At 42.7% G+C, this 16,840-nt stretch overlaps 1 protein-coding gene across 9 annotated transcripts in view; it reads left to right on the top strand.

Moving 5' to 3' along the window:
• Positions 1 to 16,840, top strand: part of LOC1270866 (neurexin 1) — an 82,743-nt gene that overhangs the window by 38,972 nt on the left and 26,931 nt on the right. For all 9 annotated transcript variants that reach the window (XM_061642599.1, XM_061642603.1, XM_061642601.1 and 6 more), the window contains 4 exons: positions 1,235 to 1,370; positions 9,460 to 9,609; positions 15,592 to 15,752; positions 16,059 to 16,085. In XM_061642599.1, coding sequence (XP_061498583.1) covers positions 1,235 to 1,370; positions 9,460 to 9,609; positions 15,592 to 15,752; positions 16,059 to 16,085 — 474 coding nt within the window. The remainder of the gene's footprint in view (positions 1 to 1,234; positions 1,371 to 9,459; positions 9,610 to 15,591; positions 15,753 to 16,058; positions 16,086 to 16,840) is intronic.

Here is a 16,840-nt window from a genome sequence, read left to right as displayed (position 1 = left end):
TTCAACATTATGAGTAATTGAGTGATTACGTCTTGGGCGAAATCTTCATTTCAATTAAATAAGTAACAACTATAGCCGAGGCAATTCCATGTCATAACCAACTAAATGTATAACCCTTCTCACTGGTATAACTAGCAAAAAAAACTTATCTTTTAATCGTGGCGTAAATTAGAGTTATCATCATATCAGCTTCCTGTATACTTATAGAACAACAAACATGTAGTTTGTTTTTTTTTAACTAATTTAAAAAAAAAAACATATTGGCATTATTATTATATATTGTTTCATTATGTACATTGAATTCGATCAAATGATCAGATTGATCAACATTTCATCTGTTCATGTAAAATACATAATCATTGAAATTTCAATGTCAAGTTACATGCGGCCAATTAGAACGGTTAAAATGCCACTGGATGGTGTAGAATGCCTTAGACAGTGTTAAAAGGTAGAATGTAATAAAAGCCGGAATGGATTATCGTATCATCTACATTTTGCTCGTACAATACGGGTTAAGTTTCATTATTGCTAAACATTGAATTAGTTTATTGTTGGGGAAATAACACATTTATGTCGTATTTATTAGGACTTCCATTTCCACAACGGATTCGTGAGTTTTCTCTTCCAATGAATAACTTAATTTACTGAAACATGGACTTTTTATGAAGTTTATAAATGAGACATGCTATTTTTATTATAATTACATAGTTAAAAAAATTAAGTCAGGTTTGTTGTATATTTCATTTAATTACAATAAGTAATAAAAATGGCTTCCCCAAAGATTTATCCACAACACATTATTTGAGCATCATTATCCTTACTCATGTATTTATTTCCATTAATCATTGCATTTTCTATCATTCCAAAGACAATTCCTACATGTGGAACGTTCCTGGTAAGAGATGTGTATAATAAGAAAGTGTTTTGAAAATTTCGCAAGCAAATTGCATCAACTGTGTTTGTCCTTCTTGGTAGTAAATGTGCATATACATCATTCCCGTGTGTTACCGTTAGCTTGTTTCAGATCGCCACAGATCGTAATATACTCTTCCCCAGCAGATGTTCTCGTTCGTCCTGTGCAATGAGGTCTGCGAATGTATTATACGTTTCGGTTGTCGTGTCAAATGCAATAGGAATAAAAAAGAGAGAAAAACTAAACCGCCTAGCAAAATCCAATAGCAAAACATACTAACAAGCCTGTTTGTTTTCCTTCCGATTTGATGTTTTCTTACAGCAACTTCGAACCAACGTTACTGATGCCTGCGAGCGCCACGATCCTTGCCAGCATGGTGGCATCTGCATATCGACTGACTCGGGCCCGATCTGTGAGTGCCGCAACGTGGAATACGAAGGAACCTACTGCGAGCGAGGTAGGTAGCACGGAGTTTTTGGCTGAAAAACGAGTTCAAATTGACATAAATTTAAACTATTTAAATCGCATGAATCGCAAAGCTCCACACACACGGATAGTGTGAACCATTTCAAAGAAGTCGTAAATTATTCCCCAAACGAGACGGGTATAGCGTTTTTGCCTGTCAGTGTGTCTTCCGTAGGGGATGAAAGCGTTTAACCAGATTCCCATTCCGGTAGCAGGCAACTGGTAGCTTTGGGGCCGAGAATCGGGCACACAGCTAGCCGTGCATGTTTGCGCTCTGGAAAATCCAATCTGCAACATTACTTTGGCAGGGTTCCCCTTGGTGGTGTCTTATTTTATCATGTATTATATGCTTGCTTTCGCGTGCATGGTTCGATAGCATGGCGGGTGCAGAAATCGAAATGCTATCACACCCGAGCCCCGAACACCATCGCCGTACGTCCGAAAACAGCAGCCACAATTCCCATCGATTTCGCTAAACGGTTTCCGGTTTATGGTGGGGACAGGCGTTTCCGAACGGGAGTATTTTGATCATTGTGAGAAAATAATAACGATAAACAGTGATACAAAGCACAATTTGCTAGGACCAACGAATGACACAAAAACGCTCTCGCTACGACCATCCAAGGATCACCATTTGACCCAGAGCAAGACGAGCAGTACGAGTGATAGGTGAATTTATGGGATGTTTACCAATGTAATCAATTTATGATTATCGGACACTCGAAATCGTAAACCATCGAGGCGGATGAGAAAACGAAATGGACACGAAAACTTTCGGAAACAAAATTTCGTCCAAGCGTAAATCCGCGCGGCAGTTTGACGCTGAACAATTATTTTATCCCGCGCTTTGGTTTTTATTTTTGGCCAAAGCGCCGCTAATGAATGCTGCAAAGATTGTACTAAATCAAGATTGCTGTCAGCTCGACTTCTTCCGGTTCCGCAACGGTGAGATTTTTTCTCCTCCTTATATTTCACGTTACTGTAGTGCGGAAGGTTGAAAATTACATAACGGGCGATGCAGCGGGCTGGTTCGGTGAACAGTCAGCATTGGGAAGGGGGATGAATTTTGATAAATCGTTTGAACATTTCGTTACAGCAGCAGAGTTTCTTACTCAGGCGTAAAACCTTTAACGTAATTGTTTCGTCTCGGTAGCCATTTTCTTCTTTCGGTTGTGTTCGGTCCCTGCTTCGGAAGGATTGACCTTGTTTTTCTTTCCTCTTTTATCGTGCCACGCGTTAGCAACATCGCTCCTGTCAGCGTGAAACGTGATGGAGTGGAATTGGTAGCAGTGTGAGGATAATTTAATACATTTGATTGATCATCCACAAATGGCTAAAGTTGGGACACGATTTTGCTTGTGCTGTTGTTGATACTGGTGAGACATACATTTATGTTCCATTTTGGTGCGGTTTGCTGCAATATCTAAACTCTAGTAAGCTTTAGTTGCATGCAACGAAGTAACGTACTATCCGGAGTTGCCTTGATTTCTGGGATGTAAAACATGTACATACTCTTTAAATTTCTCTTTAGTCCTTGATTGGGATAAAGCACTGGTCTGCTTTTCTTCAAAGCCTGACTGGATGATTTCCACCACTTGCTAGGGTAACTTGATTCATCCTTGTCTGGGTTAGTTTTCATCCGCAGTATAATAATGAAAACCATATATCTTACCTACGGACTCCTCAAACAGTCCCTTTCATGGTGAATGTGCTAGGCACGTTGCATTGTACGCTCGTAGATATTAAGCAGCCCGTCTCGGTACAGCCAACTCCGAACCGATTGAATGTGAGGAACTTTACACAACCTTGCTCCACTTTCAAGGATATTCTGCCGGTGGTAATAAATATGAATTTCAAATCAGGCTAAAATATCTCACCGTCCCGGCAGATGTGGTAGCCTGGAGTTTACATGGCACACTGGTCCAGGGTTTAAGCTGAGTGGAAGCGCTGATGATGCTATGAATAAAAACGGATTTTGACCGTTTCTATCCAGATTGTATGGAACACTAGTGCTAGTATGTGTCCGCGTCGGCCCCATTTTTCCCAGCTCCCCTTACATCGGTGCATGATTAACATTAAAACTCTGGCCAGTGCTTGGTGGTATCTAAGGCACCAGGCGTTTAGATTGAATTTTGGAATGCATGACAACGGGTTGATGTTATAGGGGACGATGTAGGTTGCGAGAACGGGTGCCGCTCCGTTTCGATGCCCTGGTGCAGATTGTCCTTGGGGAATATTTAGGAACATCCACCGACCCATTACACCGAAAAGATGCCCATCCCCGTTTGCTGAGACAGACAGATTTTCAGAGCATGCGAGAAAGAAGGATAGAAAGCTTGTCTTTTACAATTTGCAAACTTCAGTCAGGATTTAATTTTATTTCACGGTTCTGTGTCACACACCTTTCGGGCTATTCTACGATGAAGCCGTACCTAACAGACCAACTCAGCACAGCGGTAAAGATCCTAAATTTAGTACAACCATCTACCGTTGCTAGAGCGCAACAAACAAGCTTACATGTCGCGATCGTCGAGGACATTTTATCGCTTCTACACAGCTTTCGCTGACTTTTCGAGCATGCCGTTCGGAACGAGCTGTCCTTGCGAAACACAGATTGGGGCGACTGGTGGTGAGGGCGAGATTTTTGGGTATGATGGGCACCGTGCCAAGGGAACAGCGCAAATGGAGGCTCGTGCCATTTTATTGCTAAAGATAGGAACCACTCACGCGCGAGCGAAGGTGCGACCCGATGATAGACTAAAAATAAATGCAATATTCTCGTGCGCCTCCATCAGATGGGGCACCAGTCCAAAATCTTGGTAGCTTGTAAAACGTGTAATTGGAAACGATGAAACTGAGTGGCTGTTTGAAAAATGTTTAAAGAGGATTGAGTGTAAAGTGATTATATGTAGAAAGCTTGGCCGGATACACTGATGTGATTAACGGCCACGAACATAACATACATGCACATCAAAATAATCATATAAACATATTCTTAACTGTCGTTTTCGATTCAAATCTTGATCCGAATCTCAAATACGCAGTACAGGCTGTCCCCAAGATACGGGCTATTAATGGGGATTTCAAATTTCTGCGTAAGTCGAATTTCTCGATTTACAGTCAAAATATCACTAATTTTCGTGTAAGTTTGATTAAAACGGTAGATTTTAGCCACTTAATTGATTATTTGATTTGATACTAACCGGAAATATAAATGTTGAACCTTTTTGAACGATTTCAATGTTTGATCGATTGGGAATTTGTTTTGCATCTGACAATTCAATTCAAACAATGTCAGATCAGTGCAAAATTCTCAAAGAACTAAAAAAAATAAAAAAAAAACTGTGCATACTAAAAGCAGGTCTTGAAAGCTGTGATTGGAGATCAAAAAGGAGAGAAAACGTTTTAATATCACAAATTTCAAAAGAAAATGAGCCATTAGTATTGTATCAATTATCGTGTCGCATGCATTTTTGTCGCTTATTGCCAATAATTGTTGATACTCACCAGGCGGCTCCATGTATGAGATATCTTGTGGTATTCCAACATAAATTGAAATGAAAGAATCAAGTGACAGTTGACAATTTAAATATAAGTTCAAACATGAAATTGAATGCAACCGCTCTGTTGCGTACGACCTCATTATGAAGTAAAAGCATTTATGCGGATGTAGCGAAGTAAAACACTTCAAGATAAAACACCTTAAGTTAAAACAAAGTTCAAGCTAAACACGCCTCAAGCGATAGCGCGCGCTTCAGAAAGCAACAAACATAAACAGGTAGTCAACCGTTCTCACGGTTCAAACGAGGAAGTAACTTTACGCAATTCATAAACCATAAACATGTCACATGTCGCATTAAGTATAAATACAACTTGTTATCAAAATAGTCATAGTCACAGTTAGCTGACCTATATGCGGTCAGCAACTAAATAGCATATAAGAGATGAAAACCTAAATAAAGTAAGCGCATTCGAACACAAACCTCAGAATCGCTCGTTTCTTAATAGTCGGAGGCACTCTCCGGTCGACGTAGGAAAAATATACCCGACTCGGTGTAAAGCACCGGCGTTGGGCGCTGCGACGGTGCAACACATCCGCCAGCAGCATTAATGTTCTATTTCTTCTTCTTGCTGCTTTTGTGATTCTTTGTTTCGTTTTTCATTATCAATCTTTTCCTGCAATAATTTCTCTGTTTGAATTAATGCTTCTCGCATTTCTTTCCCGTCGTTTGCGGCTTCGTTTAATTCCTCTTGTAACCGCTCCAAATCCTTTTTATTGTTATTACTTTGTTCTAATTCTTTCTCTCTATTTTCCTTTAATAATTCGCAAAGTCTTTGTGATTCTTCTAGAGCCTTCTTTATCTCCTTCCTTTCTTCTTCAGATTTCTTACATTTTGAACATACGAAATTCTTTGGGGTACTCTTTACCCCCAAACAACTCAGGTGAAACCACCTGTCGCATTCCGTGCAACTAACCTGTTTCCCCCACTCATCTTTGTTAGTACAAAGTTTACAATGACCGTTTGGATTAGTAATAAATTCCATTCTTACTCACTCAGCGTTTGAGATGCTTTCGTATGCCGTATCACGGATGTCCGCTTGCTGATGATGCTAGTCGATCTGGTAGGTTCTTCTCTGGTCCGGCTACTGCTGTATAGTCGTCTCTAGTAGGTTGGATGCTTTCTTCAATCACGTTATTGCCGGCCCCGCTCTGCTGCTTGGAAAGTCTGCGATCGCTGTCTGCTGCCTGAAGTCGCTGGTGCACTGACCGTTATCCGCTCGCTGTTTGTTTTGTTTGCCGGCCCTGGCGATGAGGCGACATCCGCCAGCAGCATTACGCTCCATCATATATTTTACTACAATCGATATAAGTAATGCCATCTCACTGTTCGTTCATCCTGAGGTAAATGGAGACGCCCGGTCCTTGTCATTGATTTTGAGTATGTAGTTATTTTTATCTAGCTCGAAGCTCTGTCAATTCAAAACATGCCAAAAATATGTTTATTAAATTTAAAAATATATTAGCAATAACATCAGTTTCCCGAGTATCCAAGATTTTCCTTCGTTGACTTTGTATGTTTGTTCGTCACGAGCCTGAATCGATTTGATGGTCGAAGTTGTCAACTTAATTTCACGGACAGTTTCATTTCCATGAATGTACGCACAGCGAAATAAATCTAATTAAAGTAAGATCTGATGGTGTCCAAATCTACGCATTGATTGATTTATTCAATGAATGTATGTGATTTTAATTAACACCCTTGTGTGTCACACTGCTCAAATTCACTAGCGGCTGTGCAAAGGGCTTTGCATTTTCCCACTCACACCACACTTTTGTTGGTAAGCATGGGGTACCGCTCGAAAAATAATGTTGTGTTGTGATACAACGAGTCAAAGCCATCCTCGCTTTTGTCATCGTGTACCACATCCATTAGGAAACGGAAACGCTAGCATCAACCGATCGTACCCAATCTCCTCTTCTCGAATTTTAACACCCAAAATATCAAACCACCCACACAAACGACCACTTTACCCTCTTCAATCCATGGAATGCTAGAAATGCACTTCGGCGAAGCGGTTCCCACACCTGCCCTCCCCCCGGGAAGCATCCAATAATGATGAAAGCTGACCAACGGGTTGGGTTAGCCGGTTGAACGTACGCCACCGATTTCAAAGCCCTGCTGTGTTCAGCCCCATTCGCAAGCCTTTCTTTTTCTCTCCTGTCCTTCCTTTCTCTTTTTTCATGTCCCACGGGGCAAGCAGATTGGCGAATACGATCGTAAATTTTGTGCCCGCTGCCTACCAAAGGCATTTAAACTGCGTGGTAAACAGCGACCATGTACATCAATTTGCCGGGCGTACACTGCTGCAGCTGGTGCAATGCAGTTGCAAATACCACAATATAGAACGCACGTGTGTGTCGTGTTCCGCTTTCTACGCGTGCTGCATCTGTTGGAAGAATGTGAATTGGGTCGCAGTTTGAATTTTGGCCGCTCGCACTGTGAGGACCACTATGGCTACTAGTGAGATAGTTTGATGTGCTTTACAGTAGCATGTGTGACAAATCCATTGCTGTTATTAATGTGGTCCATGACGCTTTTATTGTTTGAATAGAGCATTGAGCTCCTTTACACGTGAAAGATTATATTATAAACATAAAAAAATGTTATATTGTTTTGCGAACTGTTTGACTACATTAAATAATTGGAAATACGAATTCAATAACAGTATGGTATAAACAAATATATTACTAAAAAGAACGGCATTAGCTTTTGCAAATTTGCCAATTCCAGTTAGAAGATATTATCTCGTAAGAGTTTTGTTTTCAAGACTCATGGATTATGAAGCAAATGTGGTTTCAACAACATTAAACGCAAACGATAACCTTTTCTCACTCTCGCAATCAGCCTCCTTGCTATTGATTTCAACCATTCCCTGCGATAAAACACGTGAATCAGCAGAGCATAGATAGAACAAGTGAATCACAATCGAATTGCGTTAAACAAACAACGGGGAACTGCCAGAATACCGCACGTGATCGGATCCGACGGATGGCAGTGAGACGAACGGTCGATAAATTTTTGGAAAATATTCACCACCCAGCCAACCATCTCGATCTTGCATCCCAATCTAGTTGGGATGTAGATGAAAGAGATAACGAACCAACGGCTGCATTCGACGCATGCTCTACGGTGGCTATGAACTCAAGCAAATAAGATTAATTGTCCTTCGGATGCTAACCATTTCTGCTACAAATCCTGCTGCGATGGGCTGGAAGATTTCGTCGTTTCACCTTTTTTTAACAAACACAACCCTAGCGGTTGGTATATTTGAGCATGTGTTGAACGAGTTGCTTCTGAGCTTGTCCTTTTCTGCTCGATGGTACGGTCGATCCACTGCAGGCACTGTCGAAAGGGGTTTCCGGACCGCATCGATCCTAGCCTCACATGATAAATAATCGTAAAAGGATAATAAAAATAATAATATTTGGCCAGCAGCCAACCGTCGGCATGGTTCTTCAGGGATGCGGCACACCCGCCCTCTCTGGGCGATGTCTCAGCAGCAGCACAATGTTTGGCACCCGCAGTGAACGGTCCGACGAGTCACGGAAAGGCAAGCAGAGGAGGATAAAATGGGCTGAAATATAAACTGGAGCATCATTAAAAATTTTAAGGACCCAAGAATAGACCGCCGGAAGACATAGCTTCCGGATAAGAGCATTGGTGGTGTTTGCCGTCGAATTTTGCTTATCTCACCGTTTCCCAGTGCACTCGGGTCCCCTGATTTTAATTACGATCACATGGACAACCACTTGAAAGTGGTACCATCGGACGATCCCGCAGCTTTCCAAGCTCCTCACGTCGGTGAAATGAAATGCTAATAGCTTACCCAGAAGAGAATCAAAATGGAAGCCTTGCGGTTGTTGTTCGTTTAGACTCGTTGAGCAGTCCGAGCCATTGACTAGAAGCTATGGTTGCTTTTTCTTGGGATTTTGTCTCTCTCTCTCTCTCTCTCTCTCTCTCTCTCTCTCTCTCTCTCTCTCTCTCTCTCTCTCTCTCTTGTCGCTCTCCCTTTCTCTTTCTCTCTCTATCTCTCTGTCTCTCTCTCTGTCGCACTCCCTTCTCTCTATATATCTCTCTCTTTCTCTCACACTCTCTTATTTTCTCCTTTTTCGCTCTTCCGTTGTCTTCGGTGTTAGATTGAGTGCCGGATCGGACGTGAATGTTGATGACAAATAAATTAACGATAAGCGATAATTTATAGAATCGACGGGAAAGTGCCATTGGCGATAACCCGACGACTTTGCCACCGCAATAGCTATCAACGCATCATGCCCGATCGATGCAGTCGCTATAATTTACAGGATAAACAACAGTATCGCAGAATAATGATGTCGTTGGAAGGATGTATCTTAACAGAATAACTTAATTTTTTAACCATGAATAAAGATTTGCTCACGCTTGTGACAGACAACAAGCGTTACCTGGGCCGGGCCTTTGATAATCATTTCAGCATCGTAGACACAGCAGTACACAAGCGAGAGACTAACCCATTTTCTTCACCGATTGTTTCATTCGCAGACAAAGCACCGTCGGAGGCAACGTTCCGGGGCACCGAATTCCTTTCGTACGATCTGGGACAGACGGGCGGGGAACCGATCGTTAGCGCCCAGGATGCCATCACGCTCTACTTTCGTACCCGCCAGCCGAACGGGTTGCTGTTCTACACCGGTAAGTCTAATGCTGCTAGCTGTGGAAATGCTTGCAGATTTGCCCCATGCTCGTAGTAGTAGTAGTAGTATGTTGCTTTTTGGAATGTTCGCGCCCGGTATGATTTAAGTGCGACCATTTTCTTTTATCGCATCTTGGTAACAATCAACTGCAGTGGCAGTGGGATTAAACGATAATTTAATTTTCCGGCAGTGGCTGGTCAGGCTGGCCGTCCTGCATTGAGCGATAGCAGTAGCACAATTTGCCTACAGCTTAGCTCGACGGCGAACGTGCGAATGTTTCCAGGTATTCGTGACACAATAAAAGCTCCAATCTACTTGGTCAGCAACCGTTGGTCGTATCCTTTCTAAGGGACAAAACAAATCGTAAAATAAAGAATCCTCATTCGGTGTTTCCGAGCGCATCCCCGACCCACACTCACCAATAAACTGTCGAGGGATAGCTGCTAGGGTTAGCGATGCCTAAGGTAAGGTTAAATCGATGGTTTTGACCTGCGAGCAAACAAAGAACGAACAGGTAGACGACCACCACTCGAGTGACAAAGTGTGCTGAAAGATATAAAATTCCTTACGATGTTCCATGTCCCGTGCTTACCGGGACCAATGCAATGAACGAGAGGGTCTGGGTGATACGGCATGTGTATACACCCCATAAAAATATTACCTAATGCGTTGTACACGCACACACGCGCACAGGCCTAGAGTGACAGGTTTGTCTTTACAGAGTATCACTGAATTTATTCCCCTCCCCCGGGTATGGTTCCTTGAAAACCGACTGTACATTTGGTCACATTTCAACGCTTCCCTTGCTCGTGTTCGTTTTACGATTGTCGCCTTAGCGCTACCGCTTGGGTTAACTTTCACAATCAGAAACTGACAGCGAAGTGAGAGCTGTAGTCAAAATGTTGAAAGGGATGCTAGAACAGTATAAGTGTACTCATACCACGTTGGTAGACTCTGACACTCATCGCGGAGCAGCCGTCTGAAAACAATAAAGCTTGTCACCTTACCCTACGCTCTATTCTAACATTTTTCTGTTAGATCCAACGCAAACCCCTTTCCGTGAGGTGTTTTTTTCATTTTTTTACCACTCTGTGTTCAAAAACCACAAACATTCAATGGTGCTACCATCTCCTCTGAACCGGACCTAACCAACGCTACTGTAAATTGTGAGTTGTGGGATTGAGCTTCCCGCGTGTTTTTCCTTTCACCATTGCTGCCGTCATCTGGACTCGGCTCGGCTCCATCCCATACCGCACTTTGCTATTCCCCATGATTCTGTCTTTTTTCACATACACACCTTGAAACCTTCCCACCGTTCCAAGCCAACCCCTCCGCATCGTTTCCATCGTTCAAATCCTGATCTTGCCGCCGAGTGGGAGTGGGAAACGATAAACGGCAAGCATCTTTTATGGGTGGATGTAATCTAATTAAGATAATTGCTGCTTTGGCCTTCTGTGGATGGTTCCCGCGCGTACGAATAAGCCGGGTGAAGATAAAACGATAAAGATCGGGCAGCGAACAGGCAGGCTCTCCGTAAAATGGTGCACTTCTGGTCACCGGGATCTTTAGTGCGGCTGCTGCTTTTTTAAAGCACAACGCAGTAAACCTAACGGGCTGTGGCATTTAGTGCGGAGTTCTCCTTAACTACTTAATGTGTACCCTTTTTATACCAATGGAATAGTTTTAACTTAGCAAATGCAATGGACATGAATGTTTGTGTACTTGTGTTATTTTTTGTTTTTGTGATAGGTTCACAATTTCATGAACATTGCTTACACAAGTTCAGGTCTTACAGATGTCACGGGTCGAAAGAAAAAAAAGTTTGATATTTTAAAATATGACAAAACCAGTTACACTTCATCGCACAAATCGATCCTGAAATGGATTGATTACCCACGCGTTGGTGCGTTTTTCGATGAGAAAATCAATTTTCCTCATTAAATTTTCATTATCGAACATCAAGCCCTATGTAGCCTTACTCGTGTGTTCGAGTTGTTCCGATTTTTCTCATTTACGCAAACGGGTGTATCAAACTGGACCAACTTCCCCGTAGCCCCAGTTGCCACGATACTAAACCGGCGGTCGATGTAGGTATCCTGTCTCGAATATCGCTTTGGCTGTGTGGCATTTCCACGAAACACTCGTTTATAGCAAAACGGGACGCTCGATATGCTCGAATTGTGCAGTCCAAAAGCAGATACACTCGGGTAGAGTTGAGGAGCAGTTCAGAGTGTTACCTGGGTTTGCGAAATTCAAGTAGTGAAAAGGAGAGAGAGAATGGAAGAGAGAGAGAGACAGAGAGAGATAGAGAGAAAGAGAAAGAGAGAGAGAGAGAGAGAGAGAGCGAATGAGCGAATAAATTGGTAGCAAAAATGTGGAGGAAATATTTATACCGAATCAAATTAAAATTGATTTGATTTGTTTACCAAGAGATGGACGTGTGTGTGTGTGTGTGTGCCTACTAGCCGTTGTGTGTTTGAGTAGCTGGGTATCTGTGACGGAATTGTGTACGAGACCAGAGATGAATGTTTTCGTCCGAATCGACCCCGAACCCGAGAGAACACTCGTTTTTCATCCGACGAAAAGACGGAATGGTGGGCATGCTATAAATAGACACCTGGAATGGATGGTTACGTGAAAAATAGATTATCCGTTGGTCCTTTAAATCATTGGCATGGCTGGCTCCGGAAGCCTGCGACCGGGACCTGTTGGTGGGAAAGTGATCAACAGCACGTGGAAAGCGGATGTGGTGTACGCGTTGCCGGGAAAAGCGATTTCATTGTTCAGCGCAGGACAGAAAATCGGCGAACCCTTGGCTGGTGATGGTGGACGTAATCCATGGCCTATATTAATTGCAAAATGTATATTTGATGCATAAGTGAGTGAGCTATGGTAGTACATAAACTATTTAGCTGAACTCGATGGCATTAAACACACATCGAATATGCTTTTCAAATAATTCACTTTTGCAATTCGTTTTCTACAAAAAATAGGTCATCGTAAAGCTCTGTATGTGGTTTGCGATAATCATCTGTGTTAAGTTTGATATATGCCCACTTCATTCGGCTATCATCGTTCAGAAAAGCTCGGGCAAAGTTATTTTACAAACAACAAGAGTTGTCAATTTCACTGTTTATTCTCAGTACATACATAGACATCTTTCGCATTTGCCTGCGGGGGAACATATAACACATTCCTGCGCAAAGATTTCATCATCAGAATCCCACCACCCGGTCATCAGCATCGTTCTTCGATTATCATGACGGCGAACTCATTGGCAACCAGTCCATGGAAGTACCATTAATCCGGGTCAGACTTTGTCAGGAATTAACTGATGTACTAAGTACCGTCTCCACATGCACAGTGACGTTGGGGTTGAGGCAACGTGCGCAAGGGGCAATACTGACAGCACCGGAGGAGGACATGTGCGGTAGGAAATATCGAAAGAATAGTTGATTGATGGACTCGCGGCGCATCAACCTTCACTAGCCAGCAAAGGTCATTATTCATCATTTATCCACGCTGCTTCATTTGTCCATAGTAGGCTGTTGACGTTCCAAGTCAAGCTCGCAGCCAGAAACGCTTTCATCGGACAGCAACATTTACGAGGTACTTACATTTTGCCGAAAGCGCGGCCATGGATCGATCGGAGTTGGGTTCATTATTTTCTTTAGCTTAGTTAATTGAACCAAGTGTGGAAAATATTCATTTGACGAGCAATTATCAAACATTTTCGAAGGTGCTATCGATGAGGGAATGGAAGGTAACTTCGTAGGCATTCAACTCAATCGATTTTGTTTCTTAGCCCTCACACAAAGTGTTGAAAACTACCGTTTTTTACCGTTTCCACTCTATGTACCTATGATTGCACCTAGTTGTGCTGTTTGTGACTGTCTGTTGGACGCTCCGTACAGCTTCGCGGCATAATTGACGCTACCCAACAGAAATGGCTCTCGACCCCAAACAAACGACCAATCAATGACCCTAACGAAGCAGGCGGGCACGATTGCTAAAAAACGAAGAATCCACTATCAATCATAAACGGCCCTGTTCTCTTCATTCGTGCCATTTCGTTCGCTTGCACCGTTTGGCAGGCGTACGCGGCCGCAATGTTCGGTTAGGTCATTACGATGCACTGCCACCAATCCATGACCTCGTGTAATGAACGTTTTCCCTTCCCGAATGCTTCGCCCCGTGGGACGCTGGCACATAGAAAATACAATCGATCAAAAAGAGCTTTTAAAATTGGCCTCGTAGACGCTAGTGCCAGCGTCATGCAATTTGCTTCCAGCACGCATCCTGCCAGCAAGCAGAGGCACGCTCTGCACGGTGCCAGCACCAGCAACCATTCTTTGTCAGCTTCTTCTTGGCAGCAAGGGCTAGTGAGGATCACGATAAGACGACGGAGGAGTGCAAATTGCCACCAGCAATTTAGTCACGGTTTTTGAGGGTATCTTGTGGAAAATGGTAGAGGGTCGCGGCGTGTCTGAATTTATACACACCATCGCAATCGAGCCAAAGCGAATGACTATGCCAATCGATGCACTATCGTGCCTCTTCTCACGATTGATTACGCGCAAAAAAAACTGCCTAGGACAGTTTATGCTGTGGCTGATGGGATGATGAAATAACCTTCATGATGCCTCAACGCGAAAATTGGGCAACCGGTCTCCGTGACTATATTTAAGCGCACTGCAACAGTATAACAGCACCCGACAGGTTCCATAATATTGTCGCGCTGAAACTCATTACTCTGACAGTGTCATTAATTACTTTGGTGCTGTTGGTGGCCTGAGCTCCAATAGGTTTTATGTTGAATTCAAATGAAGCATTTGCACTTTCACCGTAATTCATAAAACGTTCATAGAACGAAATAAAAAAAAAGTGCCATAATCATTAGAGTTTTATCTAATGTCAGAAAAGTACCGACTAAAATAAATTTTTAAAACACTGCTTCAACAAAAAAAGGCTTTTAAAATTACTATTTCAGTTCAACCAAAACGTTTGTTCTGATTGCATTTTGATTCCCATCTTAAATAATTCAAACCGCACCGGTGAACAAAATCCGTTGCTAGTAGCTTACAAGAGAGTTATCAACAAAATCAATAACGCGTTGCATGGTGCAGTCGTAAATGTCACAACACAAATCGCTACAAGGAAAATGCATTTTTTCCAAGCCTGCAATCATCGTTCGTTTCGATCTTACCCCGCCATGGTCAGCATTCTGCTGCGTCCATCGCCATGGGCCATCGGCTCGTAGACACAATATCATTATTATTATGCATGCCACTGGAAAGCAGTTTTTTAGTAATAATTCTCATCATACAACTTACAAAAACACTGTGCTGGCAAGGGGGAGATGTTGTGGTCGTTAGTGGTTCGGTCTTGCATGATTTGGTACAACCCCATGTTGTACTATGTGAAAAATGTTAAGACGACGCAAAAAGTCAAGCATTTATAACCATTACAGAGTAGAAAGGAGAGTGAAAATTATGCCCAAACCCTTACCTGAACACGAGTGCATAGGGAATGGTTGGCGTACTAAAAGTACATTGCTTTGCATCGCACACGATTCGTGAAAAGCGATGAAAGAACAGACCGTCCAGAGGAGTTCATTAACGGAGCGAAGTTGTAAATCATTAATAAGGCAACATTTAGCGCTGTTTTCGCTTCTTTCCATTTGCAGTACAATGTTCGTTTTGTTGGCGGTATAGTTAGGATGTTGTGAGCCTTTCAATTTCGTAAAGTAAAGCTAGTCACTATTCCTTCAGGAGGTAAATGAGAAATGCAATGAAAAGGTTAATAATTATTGGCTGTGTATGCATAATTTCATGTGTTTATTTATTTAGTTACATATTTAACCGCCCACAAAACCCCTACTACACCAACCTTTTACATGACCTGACATTAACGCAAGTATTTTTATCGCTTTGTTTCTTCCATGCTGCGAAACGCGCTCATCAACGTGCGGACAAAAAAGGTCACGGAACTGATTATCTGAATCTGGCTCTGCGTGACGGTGGTGTTTCGCTGACCATGGGCCTATCGAACGGGAAGCAAGAAATGCACATCAAACCATCCCGCGTCCGCTTCGACGACCATCAATGGCACAAAGTTACGGTTCATCGGCGAATCCAAGAGGTAAGTTGGACAAGGGGGCAGGGTTTCAGGGGTTGTCTGCTTACAGGACCAGGCCAGGCCATCTCTCTCTAGCTTCGTAATAGCCCACTTCGTAGCCTTTGCGCCGCACACAGCTAAACTGAAAAGTGGTTGGCGAACCAAACGGTTGAGCCGGCGAATAGTTACCTGTGGCAGCCCATTTTCAACTCTGTTCTTTCCCAAGAGTATATTCTAACTGTCCCCGGTACTGGGAAACTTTCCCTCTTTTCTGTTTACCGTCCATTTCATGCACACTGCTGACCATCGCCGCCCGCCGGCCGTGTGCAGATCTCATCGATAACGAGCTTCTGTCGGGTAAGTGTAATCGACCCAGGTCGAAGGAAAAATCCCACTTCGCACCACAGTAACGGCACCCACCACACAACAGACCTTCGCCTTGAGTACGCGCTCGAGCCGAGCTAATTCAGTATCAATTTCAAATCTATACCAATCCCATTTTCCGCTTTCTCATCTTGACTGGAAAGAGCTTGCTTTCGCTTACGCGACTGTTCGGTTCGATTCAATGATGTTGATCTGATTTCGGTCCGGGGTTGGGAAACATATACCGCTAGCTTTCGCTAGAATATGCGTACGAAAGAAGCAATCTTTAGTCGTTTTTCCGCTTTTGTGGCGATGAAGAAATCTAACATTTCACACGACGGTTGTATCGGTAACGACGCTCTGATTATTTACGTTTACATGTTTGTTTCGCTTTCTATTACGCTTATTCTGTATAACATTATCAATTGTTTCCTTTAATGTGTAGATTACTATTCAGGAGCGCACTAAACGTGGATATAAGAATAGAAATACTTTTCTAGGTTTTGTAAATATTGCGACCAGCTGGGGCAACAACAAAAAAACATTCTTAACTGTAGTTAATGCTGTGAGGCTTTTGATATTATTGCCCCCTCATACCGTGTTGCGCTTCCAACTGCACAAAGTGCAGAGCATTGACTTCAAAGGTAATGCATCGACTCCACAGCCTTGGCCGTTTGGTTGTTTGAACCCTTTTATCCTAAACCTTTATTTTTATCAACAGACCGTAAAAAAGGTATTTTCCAGCAAAC

This window comes from Anopheles gambiae, chromosome 2 (genome assembly GCF_943734735.2).
Source record: "Anopheles gambiae chromosome 2, idAnoGambNW_F1_1, whole genome shotgun sequence".
NCBI lineage: Eukaryota > Metazoa > Arthropoda > Insecta > Diptera > Culicidae > Anopheles > Anopheles gambiae.
The sequence above is the reverse complement of the archived record's forward strand: the minus strand, read 5'-3'. Positions and strand labels throughout refer to the sequence as shown.